Source organism: Ostrinia furnacalis, unplaced genomic scaffold, assembly GCF_004193835.3.
Source record: "Ostrinia furnacalis isolate ACB-3 unplaced genomic scaffold, ASM419383v2 OfSCF0465, whole genome shotgun sequence".
Classification (NCBI taxonomy): Eukaryota; Metazoa; Arthropoda; class Insecta; order Lepidoptera; family Crambidae; genus Ostrinia; species Ostrinia furnacalis.
The window spans coordinates 764,898-780,318 of NW_021130704.1; the positions used below are offsets into that span (position 1 = coordinate 764,898).

Here is a 15,421-nt window from a genome sequence, read left to right on the forward strand (position 1 = left end):
AAAATACGTTTAACCTGAAGAGCCCCTTAAAGCAAGTTCATTTTTGATAAAAATAAGGTTGGTTTTAGCGTATAACAACATGTAACAAGCATAATCTATGTAGAGTCATCCTTTATTCCGCAACAAATAACTAATGTTATTTAAATCAAGACACAAAATTAGTAATAGCTACTTAAAATAATAAAGAAAACAAGTGTTTGTTTTACACTTTTAGTTTAATTATCAAAAAATAAAGATGCCTAAAAATTAATACCTGCCCAGTTTACCATAGCAATTTTACATTTACGCTAAATATACGCTACCGATATAATGGTGGCGCTGGTCTGAATTATAATATTATCAATAATAACAAAAAATCCGATTTTAAAAATAAACATTTTAAAATCCGTGATTACTCGTACTAATAAAGTTTTAGGTTTGATATAATCCTTTTAGCTAATTACTGGCCAAGAAAGTCGTTTGTTGTTGCAGAATTTCACAATAATTCGTAGATCTAGAAATAAGTGATTAGATTATTAGAACTTTCTCTTTTTCGATTGGTCTTCGAGAAAATTTAGATCCCATAACCCCCTGACATAAAAGGTTAATACTTTATATCATTTTAATGGCCTCAGCAGCAGTATTTGACCTGTTTTTTTACAATATTTATGATATATTTACCAAAAATACAGGTTTTATGCTGAAGCTACATTCCATTTAAAGGACCTACCTGTTTCAACAAACATAGACCAGCGCCACCCAGACACTACTGTCAGTCACGGCTGTCAATGCTTTCATTTTCTCTTGACAGTCTCGCCGGGCGGCGTGTCCACCTTCTCCGACGATATCTCGTACTGCGTGTCTAATCTGAAACAAACAAAACCAATAATTCAGTCAAAAAATATTTTTTCAGAATATTGTTCTTAGACCAGGACCAAAAAGACGTCAAGTTTTGATATTTTTTTATGTCTACAACAACGAGAATAAAAAATAAAAATTAATAGTTGAAAATTCAGCTCAATCAGTTGTCTGAACTTTTTTGTTACTATAAATTCAAGTTGTACATCAAATAGATACAATAGATAGCCGATAAATAAATTATAAAAAATTGTCTTGGGTCCAATGTCAGACTGCGTTAAGTCAGCCGTTGACTCCTGGACGGAGCCTTGAGATCTCTTTACATTGCTAATCAGCACATAGATAACATTTCCATGGGCATTTTTTGTATTAGATCACCGGGATTTTACATCAGACGATTGTCTATTTACAACTTGGTAAAGATTTGGATCGGTGAAAGGTAAAGAATCGATGACCTTTATTCTTTTACCTCTGCTGAGTTCACAAAAAAGTTTTTGTTTGTAAGCAGAATGTTTATGAATAAATTGGCATACCGCCAAGGTAGACGCCAACGAAGTGTCGAAAGTTATAGAAGATGGCGAATCAATTCGCAAATTCAGTCAAACTTTGTTGGAATAGCCCGAAGCGGTATTGTTAGCAGGGCCACAAGTCCCCTGTTTACTATGAGAAGCTTCAAAGGCACTCGCTACCAACCTTAAACCGACAAATTCTTTATTTGATTTTAACCCTACAAAACTTAACTTCACTGGAGGAAAAAAAATGAATGGCAATTTCATGATGTCAGAAACTTACATCCTATTTAGACTCTACAATCATACTTATTCGCGCAACAAAGCATGCACTAAGTACCAACTGGTAAAGCTATAGATTCTGACTACGTAACCTAAGTAATACACTTGACACTTAGCACACACTTATAATCCTGTATCCTTAGTTAGAGTCAAAGACAATGTATTCAATTTCGACTTTCCTCAATCGCTTTACAAAACATAAAAAACCTATACTTATCAAATAGACATGTTGACTGAATATCAGTCTTCAACTGTAAAGCCTCCGTCCAGCGTGAAGCGGCGCGTAGCATGCGCAGTGACTGACCAAATAATCTGAAGGTGACTTGCAGATGCGGCCGCATAATCGCGCGCGCATGTAGAGTATGGCGTGATCTCCGCCATATTTAAATTAGCTATATTTGTGACTACCTAACTATCTTAGACACTTATGCAAGAGGAAATGTGAAGGAGAGATTTAGCTGCTCAAAACTTTACTAAGACTGCATTATTTACTGCTACTAAGACCTTCCATTTAGATTCGGTAATCCAAATTCTTCTAACTTTATGTGCGAGTTGGACCTAGGTTATTGCAAACATCTCGTATAAGAAAAACTGTTTTCACTCGGAGCACCTATGTCAGACATGACATGTATTTCAGCTCCTAATTTATTTCCTATCGTGTGACAAAGAAATCACTATCTTGTCAGACTTTGCGATCCAAAATTTTGGAGTTTATGATCGTAATCGTAGTTTTATTAATGTTCATTTTTATTTACGATACATCATTAAAAAAAACGCCATCAAAATTAAATCACCGAATAGAGGCTCTATTTTTATATTTCCGCTATTACTTTTTTTGTTTTATTATTACAATATGACGAGGTCACGACGAGTTGCTTCATTCCACCGACTAGGTATTTCCTTACAGTGGTAAATACGAGCAATGCTTAATAAAGCAATTGGGGCTAAGATAGTAACTTGCCAAATTGCCCACCGCGGAGCGAACCAGGCCAATGGCTGTTTAATCCAATATAACAATGTGACACTCCCTTAGTGTAGAGTCATGGTTGACTAAACTGTATAAAACCAGTATTCCGTATAAGGAATAAAAAAAAATTGGAGGTTTCCAAAATAATTTACATTAAAAAGTTTCATCATTTCAGGCACAGGACATCCACTACTGAACATTGGCTTCCCCCAATGATTTCCACATGGCTCGGTTTGATATCCAACACCTTTCTGCTACCTCTATGAGGTTCGGACCACCTTGTGGGTGAACTTCCCACGCTGCGTTTTCCGGGATGATCCGGTAGATAAAATACGTAAAAAGTTTGGTAGAGTTTATTATCCTACATGAAAACCCAATTTTGTGAAAAGAATTCCAGACATTTTTTCGTTATGTTTCCCACCATTCGATCACTCTACCTGCATCTAACAAGAGAAAAAACGATACAATATCTAAAATAGTTTTCCATTACATAGGCTTCGACACAAGACAAATAACACGCCATAAGCTTGCCGTTTCCCCATCACTCTCACCGAACCCTGCAACACCAAACATTTATCTTAATTCACCACCTTATGTCTTACACAAACTATAGTAAGTACCGCCATACAATGTACAAAGACTCGGCAAGCTCGTTAAACCTGGTTTCCATCAAGGCAAAGCTGAGCGGAGTGGAACGGGGAAGTGTTTTAAATAACCAATCAGATTTCTTTTTTTTTATAAGCTAGACAAGGCAGGTATTTGACCGCAATCGCAACTGGTGTTAAGTGAGATGCATTCTAGGATGGTACATTATCTGCCCTGTAAGTGCCTACTCACTCTCCACTTCTCTCCTAGTGCCTACTCTCCATTTCTAGAGAAAATTTGACTCTTTCTATTGAGACTGTACCTACTGGACCCATTTATAGTATCACAAATACTGCCACCGTCTCTCGAACAAAAAACTGTACGCCATAATTCTTATTCAAACGAAATATAGACTACAATCGCGAAGCAGATTATTTTCCTCACGTATACGTGTAATACGTTTGTGTTGGTAACTGTGCTGGTGACATCGTGTTTGCTGATCTAATGTGTTGTCTTTTTGGGGCAGGGACAATAATAACACAAAAATGGCGTGTTTTTTACGGAAACGTAACGACAATTTCGGCCGAAGTTCGGCTTGGGGGCAATGTTTTTCTTTTAATTCCATGTTCATTTTTTCTTGCTTTTGTTGTAAAAATTATACGGGTACAAGCTCTGTACACATCTTGAGTCATGTACATAAAATAACTACGATGTATGACAATGACTCTTAATGTATATTTGGGAATGGAAAAGTTTCTTTCCGTAGGGAAAATTTTTATGACGTCATATTTTATTACAGTTTAGCTATCATAAAATCAAGTCACTAAATAGCCATAGTATTATAAATACTCTAATTTTGTAGATCTTTGTTACCTTTTGCTCTTCATCAGTATTGGACAACTGCATGCCTTCATTATTTCTCTTCAATTTTTAAAGTCTTTTCTATGTCTATTAACTTTTTTGAATAGAAAGCCAAAGCCCTTCCAAGTCAGTGCTCTGTTCCCATAGCATCAGCGACCCCCCGACCTAGGTAACAAGCTCATTCCGATTCCAGACATTATACTTTCATGGCGCATCACCATACATTCGGATTCAGGCATCAAGTTGATAACCACATAAATACGTAGCAGACGCATGCATTCATTATAACTGGCCGCTAGTTTATGCGCCCGGTTTCGGTCGCACGTGCAGTTCAGCTGATAAAAAATCCCATGATGTTCATGAGAACTTTTAAAAGACATTTTAAAAGAGAAAACTTGGAAAACATTTATTTTATTTATTTAATAGGACAACCAACAAGACGTACACTGGAAGATAATCAATATTTACAACGTATATAACTTAATCTAAGTGCTGTCTGTTATTTCTGTCTGTTTCTAATAGAAATCAGTTATTAATTTTAGGATTACCTAAAGGTCAACCTTTAAGACATTCTTAAGATACCCTGTCTTCATTCTTATTATTTGGGAGTTTTTCTAGTTTAGACTGCAGCTGTGCGTAATGACTTTTCAGCTGCAGCTGTGTATAAGGATATCTTGACTCTTTGTCATTGAAAAGATGGACAGTCAAAAAAACAGACCCACTTTCATATACAGGACATGAGTTAAGAAAATGGGCATACATTATACAGGTCACTCGGGGAGACGAACCCGTGCCCGCGAGGTGAGAGGCCGCCCGTGGCATTGACTCCAGCGCAGCCCTGATTATGGATGCGCTGACGAGGGACACGCGGTCGAGGGAACTCTGGAAACTTCTCAAACGTCATCGAATACGAAGAAAGATTGCGGTTTCGTAAGAGGAAGTCGATTTCCTGGACTTGATGGCTGATCGAATCGACTAGATAAATAAGCCTAGACTTTTGCATCTTCAATAATTCAACATGGTTATTTCTCAACTTCGACCCGATTATAATGCGAAAATCATTTTATACCATGAGAATCTTTTGTTTTACCATAGTTACAACAATAGCCAGACGGTTTCGCCACTGGACTGTTAATTCAGGATGTTGCTAGTTCGATTTCCAAGGAAAACTAACCTGTTGTGATGAACCCACTTTTACACAACACAATCTATTAATTGAGTTTAGTAGAGTGGGTCAGCGGTACCATTAGTAGGTAAATCGTGTGCTACAAATTACTGAAAATCATTTAACTACAATATTTACTTATTAACTACTAAGCATTATTGAATTATATTATGACAGCTAGTTGCCACCAAATTACAAGCAAAATATTAATCAAAGGCCAATTTGGAAGTTTCCAATATCAAACATTGGACTCCAAGGGAAAGCTCTTGTGAAACCTCACAAACAATCCAGATTCCCAATGCACACATCAAACGCGCGCTGAACAATAGCACACGGGCGAGTCCATTATATTAGAGATTTGTGCTGGAGAAAGAAAAATACAGAATCATCTCGTTACGAAGAAAAAGCTACCTGTCTACGACATAATGTTCCTCAACACGTTTGGAACAAATAATTGTATCTTTATCTTATGTATCTAATTACTTGTAGGGTTGATTTAAATTAATAGACCGTGAGTCTTCTCATGGCATCTAGCGATGCAGATATCAGATGTTTCTACAGCAACATATTGTTTGTCTTGTAATGGGGTAGGTACTTCTAATGTGTAATTTATCATCAATCTGTTTACTTTCTGGCTGATTTGCATTGCGTAGAGTTTTGCGTATGTTTTTTCAATTGCCTTTGCCTACTCTAATGACTTGCCTTTACCTACTATAATGACCGTTTTCACCATCAAACCCTAATTTTAAAGTGACCCTTATGGTAAAACATAACAGGCATTATGTTTTCATATGGGTCACTTAAAAATTAGGGATTGATGGTGAAAACGGGCATAAGACTCCTATTGTTTCCAAATATAAGTAGGTAGCTTCTAAGTTTATGCAGTTGGTCGTCAGGCGTCCCGAACCTCGATTCAGATCTCTCCATCACTTCCATAGACACAAAGGATCGGAGCACATCAAGCTGTACGTTTCAGTTGAAAATCGCACCTATTACAACAAAATAAGACCCCCTGTGTAAAGCTTAATGAGCTGTCGTCCGTTTAAGGACTATTCATTGCTGCCCTAATTCATTTAGGGTTGTCGGGATAATGCCGCTATAAAACATACCGCAATTAAACAATAGTCGATTATTATTATTATCACATGGTGCCTCAGTTTAAAGTTTTAACTCTATTCAAACACAATGTTCATTATTCTTTATGTCCCGCCAACCATCATATTAAATGTCGTATTTAAAAAACTTTTGACGACTAGTCAGAAATCGACATGATACTTTGGTAATTTATTTTCTTTACCCAAATATGATTATTTTACCAGTGACAAGTCATTCCAAAGCAGAACTCTACAAAAAGTTTCAAAGTTTTAAGCTTTATAGGTATTTTAGCAACCCTATCACTGAAGAAGTACTTTACTACTTACTACCGTATTTACTTAGAACAGAAACCAAAACCATTAAGGGCGATAATCGCTCAAAGGGTGAAATTAAATTCAAGGGATGACACAATACACCAATTTGTTAATGTCCCCCCTTCCCCCCACTGCGTAGTCATCGTGAATTGTGGACAACTTGGCGACAGTCAACACGATTAATGTTAATTTAGTAGACAAAGCCGAAGGAATATCAATACCTTCGATTGTTAGAACCAAACATTGTTACTAAGTTCAACTTTCTGTTTACTAAACAAGTACAGAAGGGTTAACCGGAATAATCTTAGGCTGAGTTGAACCACCTAACTTTGACCGTAACTATTACGTTTGACAGATTTTTGACGTTTGTGAAAATTAAAGTAAGATGGTGCAACCCAGCCTTATTCTAGAGACCCTTCATTTTCACATGTTTTAGTTATACAGTGAATTACTAGAATTGCAAAAATTGATTTTAAAAATCAGACCGTCATCGAACCTCTGTCTCCGTAGTTTCTTGTAGTCAAATCAAAATCAATAGTTCCTAATTTGTTGAACTAATAATGTCTCTAAATACTTACTATACGACATATTCAATTTCGCTTCTCTACGTTCCAAAATTACGTAAAAATAATGTAACGAAATGATCCGAAAATTGAATTTTCATAAATGTGCATGTCTTTATTAATTAATACACATACCTAGCTATTACGTAACTCACTGTTACTTATGAGATACAATAATTTCGTGTCAAAATTGTCATAAATGTCGTTAAAAAACCGGCCTAATGCACCATAAAATCCTCTCCCTCCATTAAACCCAGAACAAGCATGCAATGTGGAGTAATTAACAAATGAACTGGGCCCGTCACGCATCCTATTGGAAGCGGGGAGTTCCGAAAACTCGCGGGCATTTCATTATGGTTCCCGGAACGCGCGAAAAACAATTCTGCGAAAGGGCGTCAGGGCTTGACACCAAGGTTTGGTTTGTAAGTATATTTGAGGAAGCTACTGCTTACAAATTTTTTAAAGATTCTTATAGAAATAATAAGATACATGTGAAAACAGTATAAAGGAAAACTTACGTGGTCATTGCGACTTGAAAAAAAAACTTGACACATAATCGCGAAGGGTTTTCTTCTCATATTATTATGTTGTCACAAAGTGGTCGATATCGATGTTCGATGTTATGTATGTTATGTTACGCAATATGCTTAAATTACTTTAGTACCTAAGTCAAAATGCTTTGAAAAAATATTGAATTATATTTAAGTGAGCTTTATAAATACAGGCTCCAGACTTCCATAGCCCACTATCTCTATAAGGTCGCCCGCAGGCATGCCAAAATACAAAAGCCCATGTCGATATATTGTCAGATAAACACCCCAATCCCCTTGTAGGCAAACATGGTGGTCACAAAAAGGGATCCAAAAATGGATGTCACCTCTCGCCACCTATCTTGTAATTCATATAAATGTGTGCCCAGCGAAAAGCTTTTAGCAAGGCAACCGCGCTGTGTACACGCCGCCATATTGTGTTCGTGCCAAAAATACATACACGTTTGTTTCCTGAAATTGTTTTTTATATTTTTCTACAGATAGGTACAAAACAGGTACGCGTATTCGAAAAAAATCAGGAGGTCTTACATGTTATCCAGGTTTATTGCAACGACAATGAAGTAGTCACTGGTTAGGTTACATTTAACTTGCCAATTAATAATGCTGGTATTTCCGCCGCTTCCTATGGTGCTTAAGTTAATTTAAAAAGAATAATACGACAATTCGAGACGAAAGAAATAATTGAAATATAATGTATAATTTTTGAATATTGTGTCAGTATAATTATTAACTTTTGCCTGTCATGCCAAACATATATGTATGTACATACATTACGTTACTTTGTAATATGATAAATTAATGCTTATTATGTAAACGACATTATTTTCCTGACAAAGGTGACTGAATTTCTTCATAGCAACAACCGATTCGTTGTTCCTAAGAGGCGGTAAGGCAAGCTATAAGTATGTATTTTGAACATGAAATGCCCTGAAAAAGGCGTAGATAATAAAGATTTTGAATTTGACTATTTTTCCCTCCAATTGATAAAGTTTCTTGTCACACCGCGGCGTATTGATTGCCTCGCCTCATCAGGAGTATCCTGGAGTATCGCAAACAACAATATTTGCCCTAGCTAGTAGAACACGCTGCTCCTCAAAGTGCGCAAATATTATTGTAGTAAACAAATAAGCGCCTTCGATATTTGTGTGTTCTCCTTTTAATGATATGTTTTGTAAATATTCACGAGATTTTATCGAATATTTCAAACATTTTTGAGGAGTCTAACACAAAATTACATTCTATTTTTTTCAAACTTAATATTGCTCTTTTTTCATTAAAAGTGTCATCAAAAAACAGAAACCGATATTTTATTTCTGAAGAAGAAACTGTATTTTTATACAAACCGTTTTCTCATCGTTTAAACCTTCGGACTACGAGTACATTTCAAAACCAAAGTCAACTAACTACATCAGCTTAAGGAAAACTGCTTCAACAATGATATTCATACAGCTCAATGTTATGTAGAAGTCACAATGAGATCATTCTACAATAAACCCATCAATTACAACCATAGACTATGCAAACAGGACAGCCCTCGACGAGCGCAGTCTTTGAGTCAAAGAAACGCCACTACAGTTAATTCACGTTGAATGCAATAAAGGAATCCTTTCAGCCAAGTGAACTCGTCATGAAAGGTACAAAGCGCGGCCATCGATCCCGGCGCACCTGGGTACTCACCCGGGCACAGGGTTGCCTTTAAGCATTAATAAAACTAAAAAAATCATTAAAACGAACATCGGTCTATAAATCATTACTATCCCGGATCTGGGGTTTTGCTAGAACTTGAAAAAAAAATTGAAATCCCAACTTACTTAAAATAAATTAATATTTCAGTAACTTGCTGCCTACTCTCGTTTGTAACATTTGTCTTGACCCTTTGCCTAAAAAGAATACAATGTTAAAATTAAAAATGTCAGGCAAAAATCCTGAATAGGTAAATATGCAATGGCACGAATAGAGATAGTACGAATAGTGATAGAGAAATGTAGCTAGGGCCTTAACTAACCCAAAATACCATCAATGGTGTAAGAGTAACAAGTTTCTTATGAAAAAAACTTTTTAGTGTGTCCTCAACAGTAATGTGACAACCCTAAAATAAGTTCACAAGTGTCCGAGCATTAATAAAACACGGCATAACAACGTATTGATAAAACACGAGTTTTTTCATCAGCCCCCACACATTAATTCTTGCTTTCCATACATTTACATGGGACGGCCTGCAAGAGACAAAGCCGGGTTCGGCGACCCTTCTCGCCAGTAGGGTCACCATGATAATCAAATTATACATTTTAAAAAGTACACTTTATATTCTGGACGAACAGAAAAAAATATCATAATTTAAGTAAATTATCCTTTAGAGAACTCATGAGTTAAAAAGTAAAAGAATTCCTAATGAGAGTATTTTTACGCAGGCGGTAATAAATCTTTTTCATTGGAATTTGCAAAATGATACAAAGAGGCTTTTCCTTCTGCCTATCTGGCACCAGACTTTTAAATAAAATTGTCTAACAAGCGTGTACTTGAACCTAAAAAAATCAAATAAAATATGTGATTTTTCTTATCACTAACAAGCGATATCTTTCAGCCCATTACGGAAAGAAAATAGTTGAAAAGTAAAACTTAGTCCTAAAATATCAAATAGCACACAACCCCTACAAGCGAATCCTTTCATATTACATTCCCTCACTCGAACTATTGTGCCACTGCACGTGTGGCCCACAACAAAAGTTCTCACAGATTTGCGTACTGCCCCTCACTCTAGACGTAAAGTGAGAGGTCGTCAAAGCTTAAGAAAGCTCAAAGTTTCAGTGACGACTAGCTTTTGTCCGTATATTTCGATTTTAACTAATTTACTGCCTACTTCTGTGATGCAAATCCTTCCAGGAAATTGTTTCCTGCATTTTTTTACTATCATAATCTAGGACCTCGTAACTGACATAGAGATAGGGATTCATCAACATAATCTAAATACACTCGACAGCAAATAAATCGCACCACCCGCGACGCGAACCTTAAAGATTTTCTTTTGACACAATAATGGTGCCCCAACAATATTGGTGTTATTTGAAAGCCCAATTAATATCCTTAAAGAAAAACACATTTAATTTCTTAATAAATGATTAACATATACCATAAATGTGACTTGAAAAAAGACCTCACTTTGGGCTCACCTCTGGGATCAATTAGACCAAATTTTATGGTCATAAAACCAAATAATGATCACACGTGTCCTCTTTAACAGATGGATAGCGATTAATCCCAACTTAACAGTTTTAAAGCCATAAAAGTTGGCTCAAGCGTAACTATCTATTTTTTGAAGAAGTGACTCTGGGTCCTTCTAAAGAAACATTTTTGGGGTAAAAACCTTTCCTATAATGAAATGAAGTTTAGAACTAGGCTTTTGAATGGTACCAATATTGGTGTGAAGTGGGGATGCATACGTTTGAAAGTGCTTGTCGCGGGTGGTGCGATTTATTTGCTGTCGAGTGTAGTTGTAGCAACACAAAACAAACTTCGAAATCGGTAATGTATCCCATTTGCCAACATTCGTGTCAATTACTAAGAAAGCTTACCTTCTAATTGGTTGCCATTGAACACTTCCAATACAATCATTCAAGCTTACCCACGCCACCGCGGGGTAACTTCATAACCTACTTATTTGTGCTTTCATAAGCTTCAAACTTCCAATGAAACCGCCCCCGCTCCGTTGTTAATCAAGTTGCGCACGTACCCATTTGTGAATCGATCACAATTACTTGAAACAGTTTCAATTATAGGAAGCTTTAAACACAAAGCAAACAATTGCCGTGCCTGAGGGTCAGCCTCGGGAAATTATTTCGATTCGAATTCGAACGATGTAATATTACTTAGCCGTTTTCCTTTTCTTGTACCTATTTACTAGTGACAATAGGAGAAAAGGATAGTATAAAAGGCAGTGGCGGATTTACCAGCAGGCTCAGTAGGCTGAAGCCTAGGGCGGCAAATTTTAAGGGGCGGCAGATTTAGTTCATAATTATTTTTACATACACAAAGTAGGTACGTATTTCGGATACTAATCATCAATGTTCGCCAGGCCAGTCAAATAAGATCGGGTGGCAAATCTGTAAATCCGCCACTGATAAAAGGATATTTTGTCATTTCTTTGAAGTCTTTTGTTTGGCGTCGACCTCCTCACCCAATGGTGATGATGAAACTTAAGATGGAGCATGTTCACTTACCTCAAGTTCCTCAAGCGGCAGTCGGAGATGATGCTTATCCGGGAGCGCGAGTCCCCGATGTCCAGGGGCGGCAGGGTCGCTCTTGATCTTCCGATCATGCTGTCGAACAATCAGACTTTGCATTAAACTTAAGACTTGAAGACATGTAATAAAAAGATGTTCACTACTGGACAAGGCCTTCCCCAAGGATATCGATTACAACTGGCCCTGTGCTGTTCGCATCCAGGTGCCTTGAATGTGATAAATCCTCAACTTCCACTAGCTAGATACTTATAATTTGTCAGCACAGTCACCTCGCCTTGCTGAACACCTTGCTCTTCTCCGAATGCCGGCGCTTGGTTCGCAGACGGTCCACCACGGAGTCTCCCGCTCCGTGCAGCGAACCGTCGACAGGAGTCGTTGTCTTCAACGCGCTGTACGTTGAATCCTGGACAGGAACGATGGTCAAGGGAAGGATACGATGATGTTTTTTATTAGCTCAATCAACTAGTTCAGACTATCACACTAATTTATCTAGCCCGAAAATTTGCAGACCTTTTCAGTCAGACATACTGACAAAACTCTACATTTTATTTCAACGTAGCATATATTATTATTCAAAAGTGTTGAGGTTGAGGTGATAATCCCCGGCACAATGACTTCTTAAACTTAAATTCTTGCTCAGACGCGATTTCGATTTCTCTGAGTAACTGGCCTTTAAAAACTGATATTGCTTAACTACGACATTACTAGAGGATCATAACTTTAAAATGAAATTATCCAAACCTTTTGAGACAACTCCTCCGTGCTGTAGTCCGTGATCTTCTGCAGCACCTCGCTCTCGGTGGCGAGGTCCTCGGACGGCGAGGTGGTGTCGCTGGCGTCCTGCACAGATTCCCACACACCGCTCACCTTCGACGCCACTACCAGCGGCTTCTTCCGACCGCGATCCTGGGGAACACGTCAGTTCCTCCGAAACTTACTTCAAATGGGGGAAGTTTGAAGATACGCACATTTTTAGACTTAGATTAGAAGAGCAAGAAGATTGACCATCACTTAGGAACTGACTTTCTAGTTGCTTCGATATAATCGGCTGCTGATGATTATATCGAAGCAACTAGAAAGTCAGTTTCTAAGTGAGTTAGCTTTCGTCGATACATGGGTAAATCTCAATAAACCCACTCAATAAGAACATACTTTTGTGTTCACATTTATTAGTTCAAGAAATCCTCGTTGATAGCCAATTAGCCATAAATGCTCTTAATCAATGGCACGTGTTGCAATATCAATAACATTTTATTTCTCATTTTATGAAATAGGTAGGTACTCACATCGTCACCACCAAGTGATTCTTCTCTCTCACGTTTACGTCGCATGTCATCGGGCACATTCACTTTCCCGGGGAACCTTGGGAAGTATTTGGTAATAAGTAAAACTATTTTAATTAATCACATACCTACCTAGTAGGACCTAAAGGAGAATCTACGCCCACGGTTCTCGAATATAGGTATCCTACTTAACTTACAGAAGTTCATGGAATTTTAAGATTTCAATTCTCACTGTAGTTATTTGAGTTCTCTACTTTTAAATTTGACCTCTACATCTAAATCTGTCTTACCAATACTCTGAAGGTATCTCCTCCACAACAGGTACATCCAGAGAATTGGTTGAAGGCCACTTCTGCAGGCCTTCTTCGGGCGTGTCCTCTACCACATTCAGCTCTTGTTTGCACCATGTGTCCTTGGGGGACGGGTCGGGAAGCTCGTCGGGAATCCAGGACTCCAGGCGTTTGGGGATGAAGCAAGCGGGGTGGGCGCTGGGGTCTTCGCCGGGATCGTGCCGGTAGAAGTGCCTTTAGAGCAGTAAAATGTAATAATACGACTACTTAAGTATTATAAGTGTAAATAGATCACAGAGAGATACGTTATTCAAAAGGAGAAAAAAATTTCTAGTGATGCAAGGGGTTATTTACTTCTAAATAATTACTTAACATTGCTTTATGATGCTTTATTTCTTGCAATTTCGTATCATTTCATGTAAATATTAGTGAATACCTATTATGCATAAATTAATCAAAATAATCTAAGCTATTATGGTTTTTGATCCAGCTCCTATAACTCTTTAATTGAGCGTATGATCATGCGACTGCGACTCAAGCTTCATTGTTTCGTTTGTGAAGCCCTTTCAATCAACATTAATGCCGGTTGCAGACCAAAAGCTAAGCTAAGTTAATTTAGCTTAGCTCTGCATAAATTCCGTTATAGCTAGAGATGACTCGAATGTAACTTATCGTCTCAAGACTCAGGTTATAATATCACTCAGGTTTTATTACCAATCAATGAGCTTGAGCCAGGCCTGCGCCGCGCAGTGCGCCGTGAAGAGAGCGTTCTGCCGGTCCATGTAGCGCTCGTAGCCGACCCGCAGCGCCTCCTCCACGATGTCCTCGCGGATCTCGAAGATGAACAGGTCGTTCTCCTCCTTCTGCAGCACTTCAGCCCTGGTAGATTTATTTTAAAGTCGAACTAATTTATTAGTTTGTTTAATTCCCTGTCAACTCAATGTACCTATCATCGGCAACAGTGTTAACTATCCATTGCCTGTCATGTCCTCTCGTTCTATCGCAAAGAATCACCATTTGATGAGAGCGAGAGCAAAAACGGAAATGGATAGTTAACAGTGTGGCCGTGTGTACTATTCTTTACAGATTTCGAATCGAAAAAAAAGAGTATGTTTTACGTAACTAACTAAGAGCGTAGCGAAGCGATCATGATTTATTAAAACGAATTCAATAAGGCCTACATAATTAAGATAGGAGTTTATCAGTTTTTAATGTTTTTACACTAAGAAAATCGGTACACTTTAGTTTACAAAAGTAATTCCCTAATCGCTATCGCGAACGATCCCAGAATCGAACCTGGAATTACTGCATCGGGTATCAGGCCATTAGGCCTCTACGACTTCTCTCTTCTTATTCTCAGTGGCTTTAATTTCTAACAGGTCTAATCAGTTTCTCTTTTTTAATACTAACCACGTCCTTTCAGGAACATCTTTAGGCAGAGCAACCAACGTTCTCTGGTCATCAGTTGCCTGTAACTTTCTTCCTCTCCTAGAAATTTTATACTTGCTGATTGACGAGAAAATTGCTCCCGAAATGCTTGCCATGATATTCAATGGAGCTAAATGTTCATAGAAAACGAAAAGTTCTTCAAAAATAAATTACTCGAAATTGTGTGTGTCCCGATTAAAATTTGACAATGGAGTGACGTAAATAGAAGTTATCAAAATAATCAACATGAACCAAACAGGCTTCAAATGTGCGTGTTTTTCATAGATTGCAGGTATAATATTTTTATCCTGCGTTAGTAACCCCAATCGTAAAATCATTACCCTTGCTGGTTAACTTATCTTATCATCAACGGATTAATCACCCGGGCAATAATCAAAATCAATAAAATCTGTTACATAATAACGCTACCAGACGCTACCGTAAATAACG

At 37.6% G+C, this 15,421-nt stretch overlaps 1 protein-coding gene across 2 annotated transcripts; it reads right to left on the reverse strand.

Annotated features, from left to right (window-relative positions):
• Positions 1–258: 258 nt before the first annotated feature.
• On the reverse strand, positions 259–15,170 carry LOC114365964 (uncharacterized). 2 transcript variants are annotated; one of them, XM_028322726.1, is made up of 8 exons: positions 14,954–15,170; positions 14,258–14,422; positions 13,544–13,777; positions 13,257–13,332; positions 12,712–12,810; positions 12,240–12,373; positions 11,947–12,045; positions 259–846 (listed from the first exon to the last, which is right to left on the reverse strand). In XM_028322726.1, exons 1-8 carry the CDS (start codon positions 15,085–15,087, stop codon positions 774–776), a joined length of 1,014 nt encoding a protein of 337 aa, XP_028178527.1. In that variant the 5' UTR covers positions 15,088–15,170; the 3' UTR covers positions 259–773. The 2 variants fall into 2 exon arrangements, with proteins under 2 accessions (XP_028178527.1, XP_028178517.1); XM_028322716.1 differs by having other exon boundaries at positions 12,712–12,876.
• Positions 15,171–15,421: the final 251 nt, after the last annotated feature.

Excerpts from the sequence above, each read along its gene's own strand:
- LOC114365964 (XM_028322716.1), bottom strand. The coding sequence starts at position 15,087 with ATGGCAAGCATTTCGGGAGCAATTTTCTCGTCAATCAGCAAGTATAAA. Across the intron at positions 14,423-14,953 it reads GATGTTCCTGAAAGGACGTG|GGCTGAAGTGCTGCAGAAGG; the intron begins GTTAGTATTAAA and ends TAAATCTACCAG. Across the intron at positions 12,877-13,256 it reads AATCACTTGGTGGTGACGAT|GATCGCGGTCGGAAGAAGCC; the intron begins GTGAGTACCTAC and ends CGTGTTCCCCAG.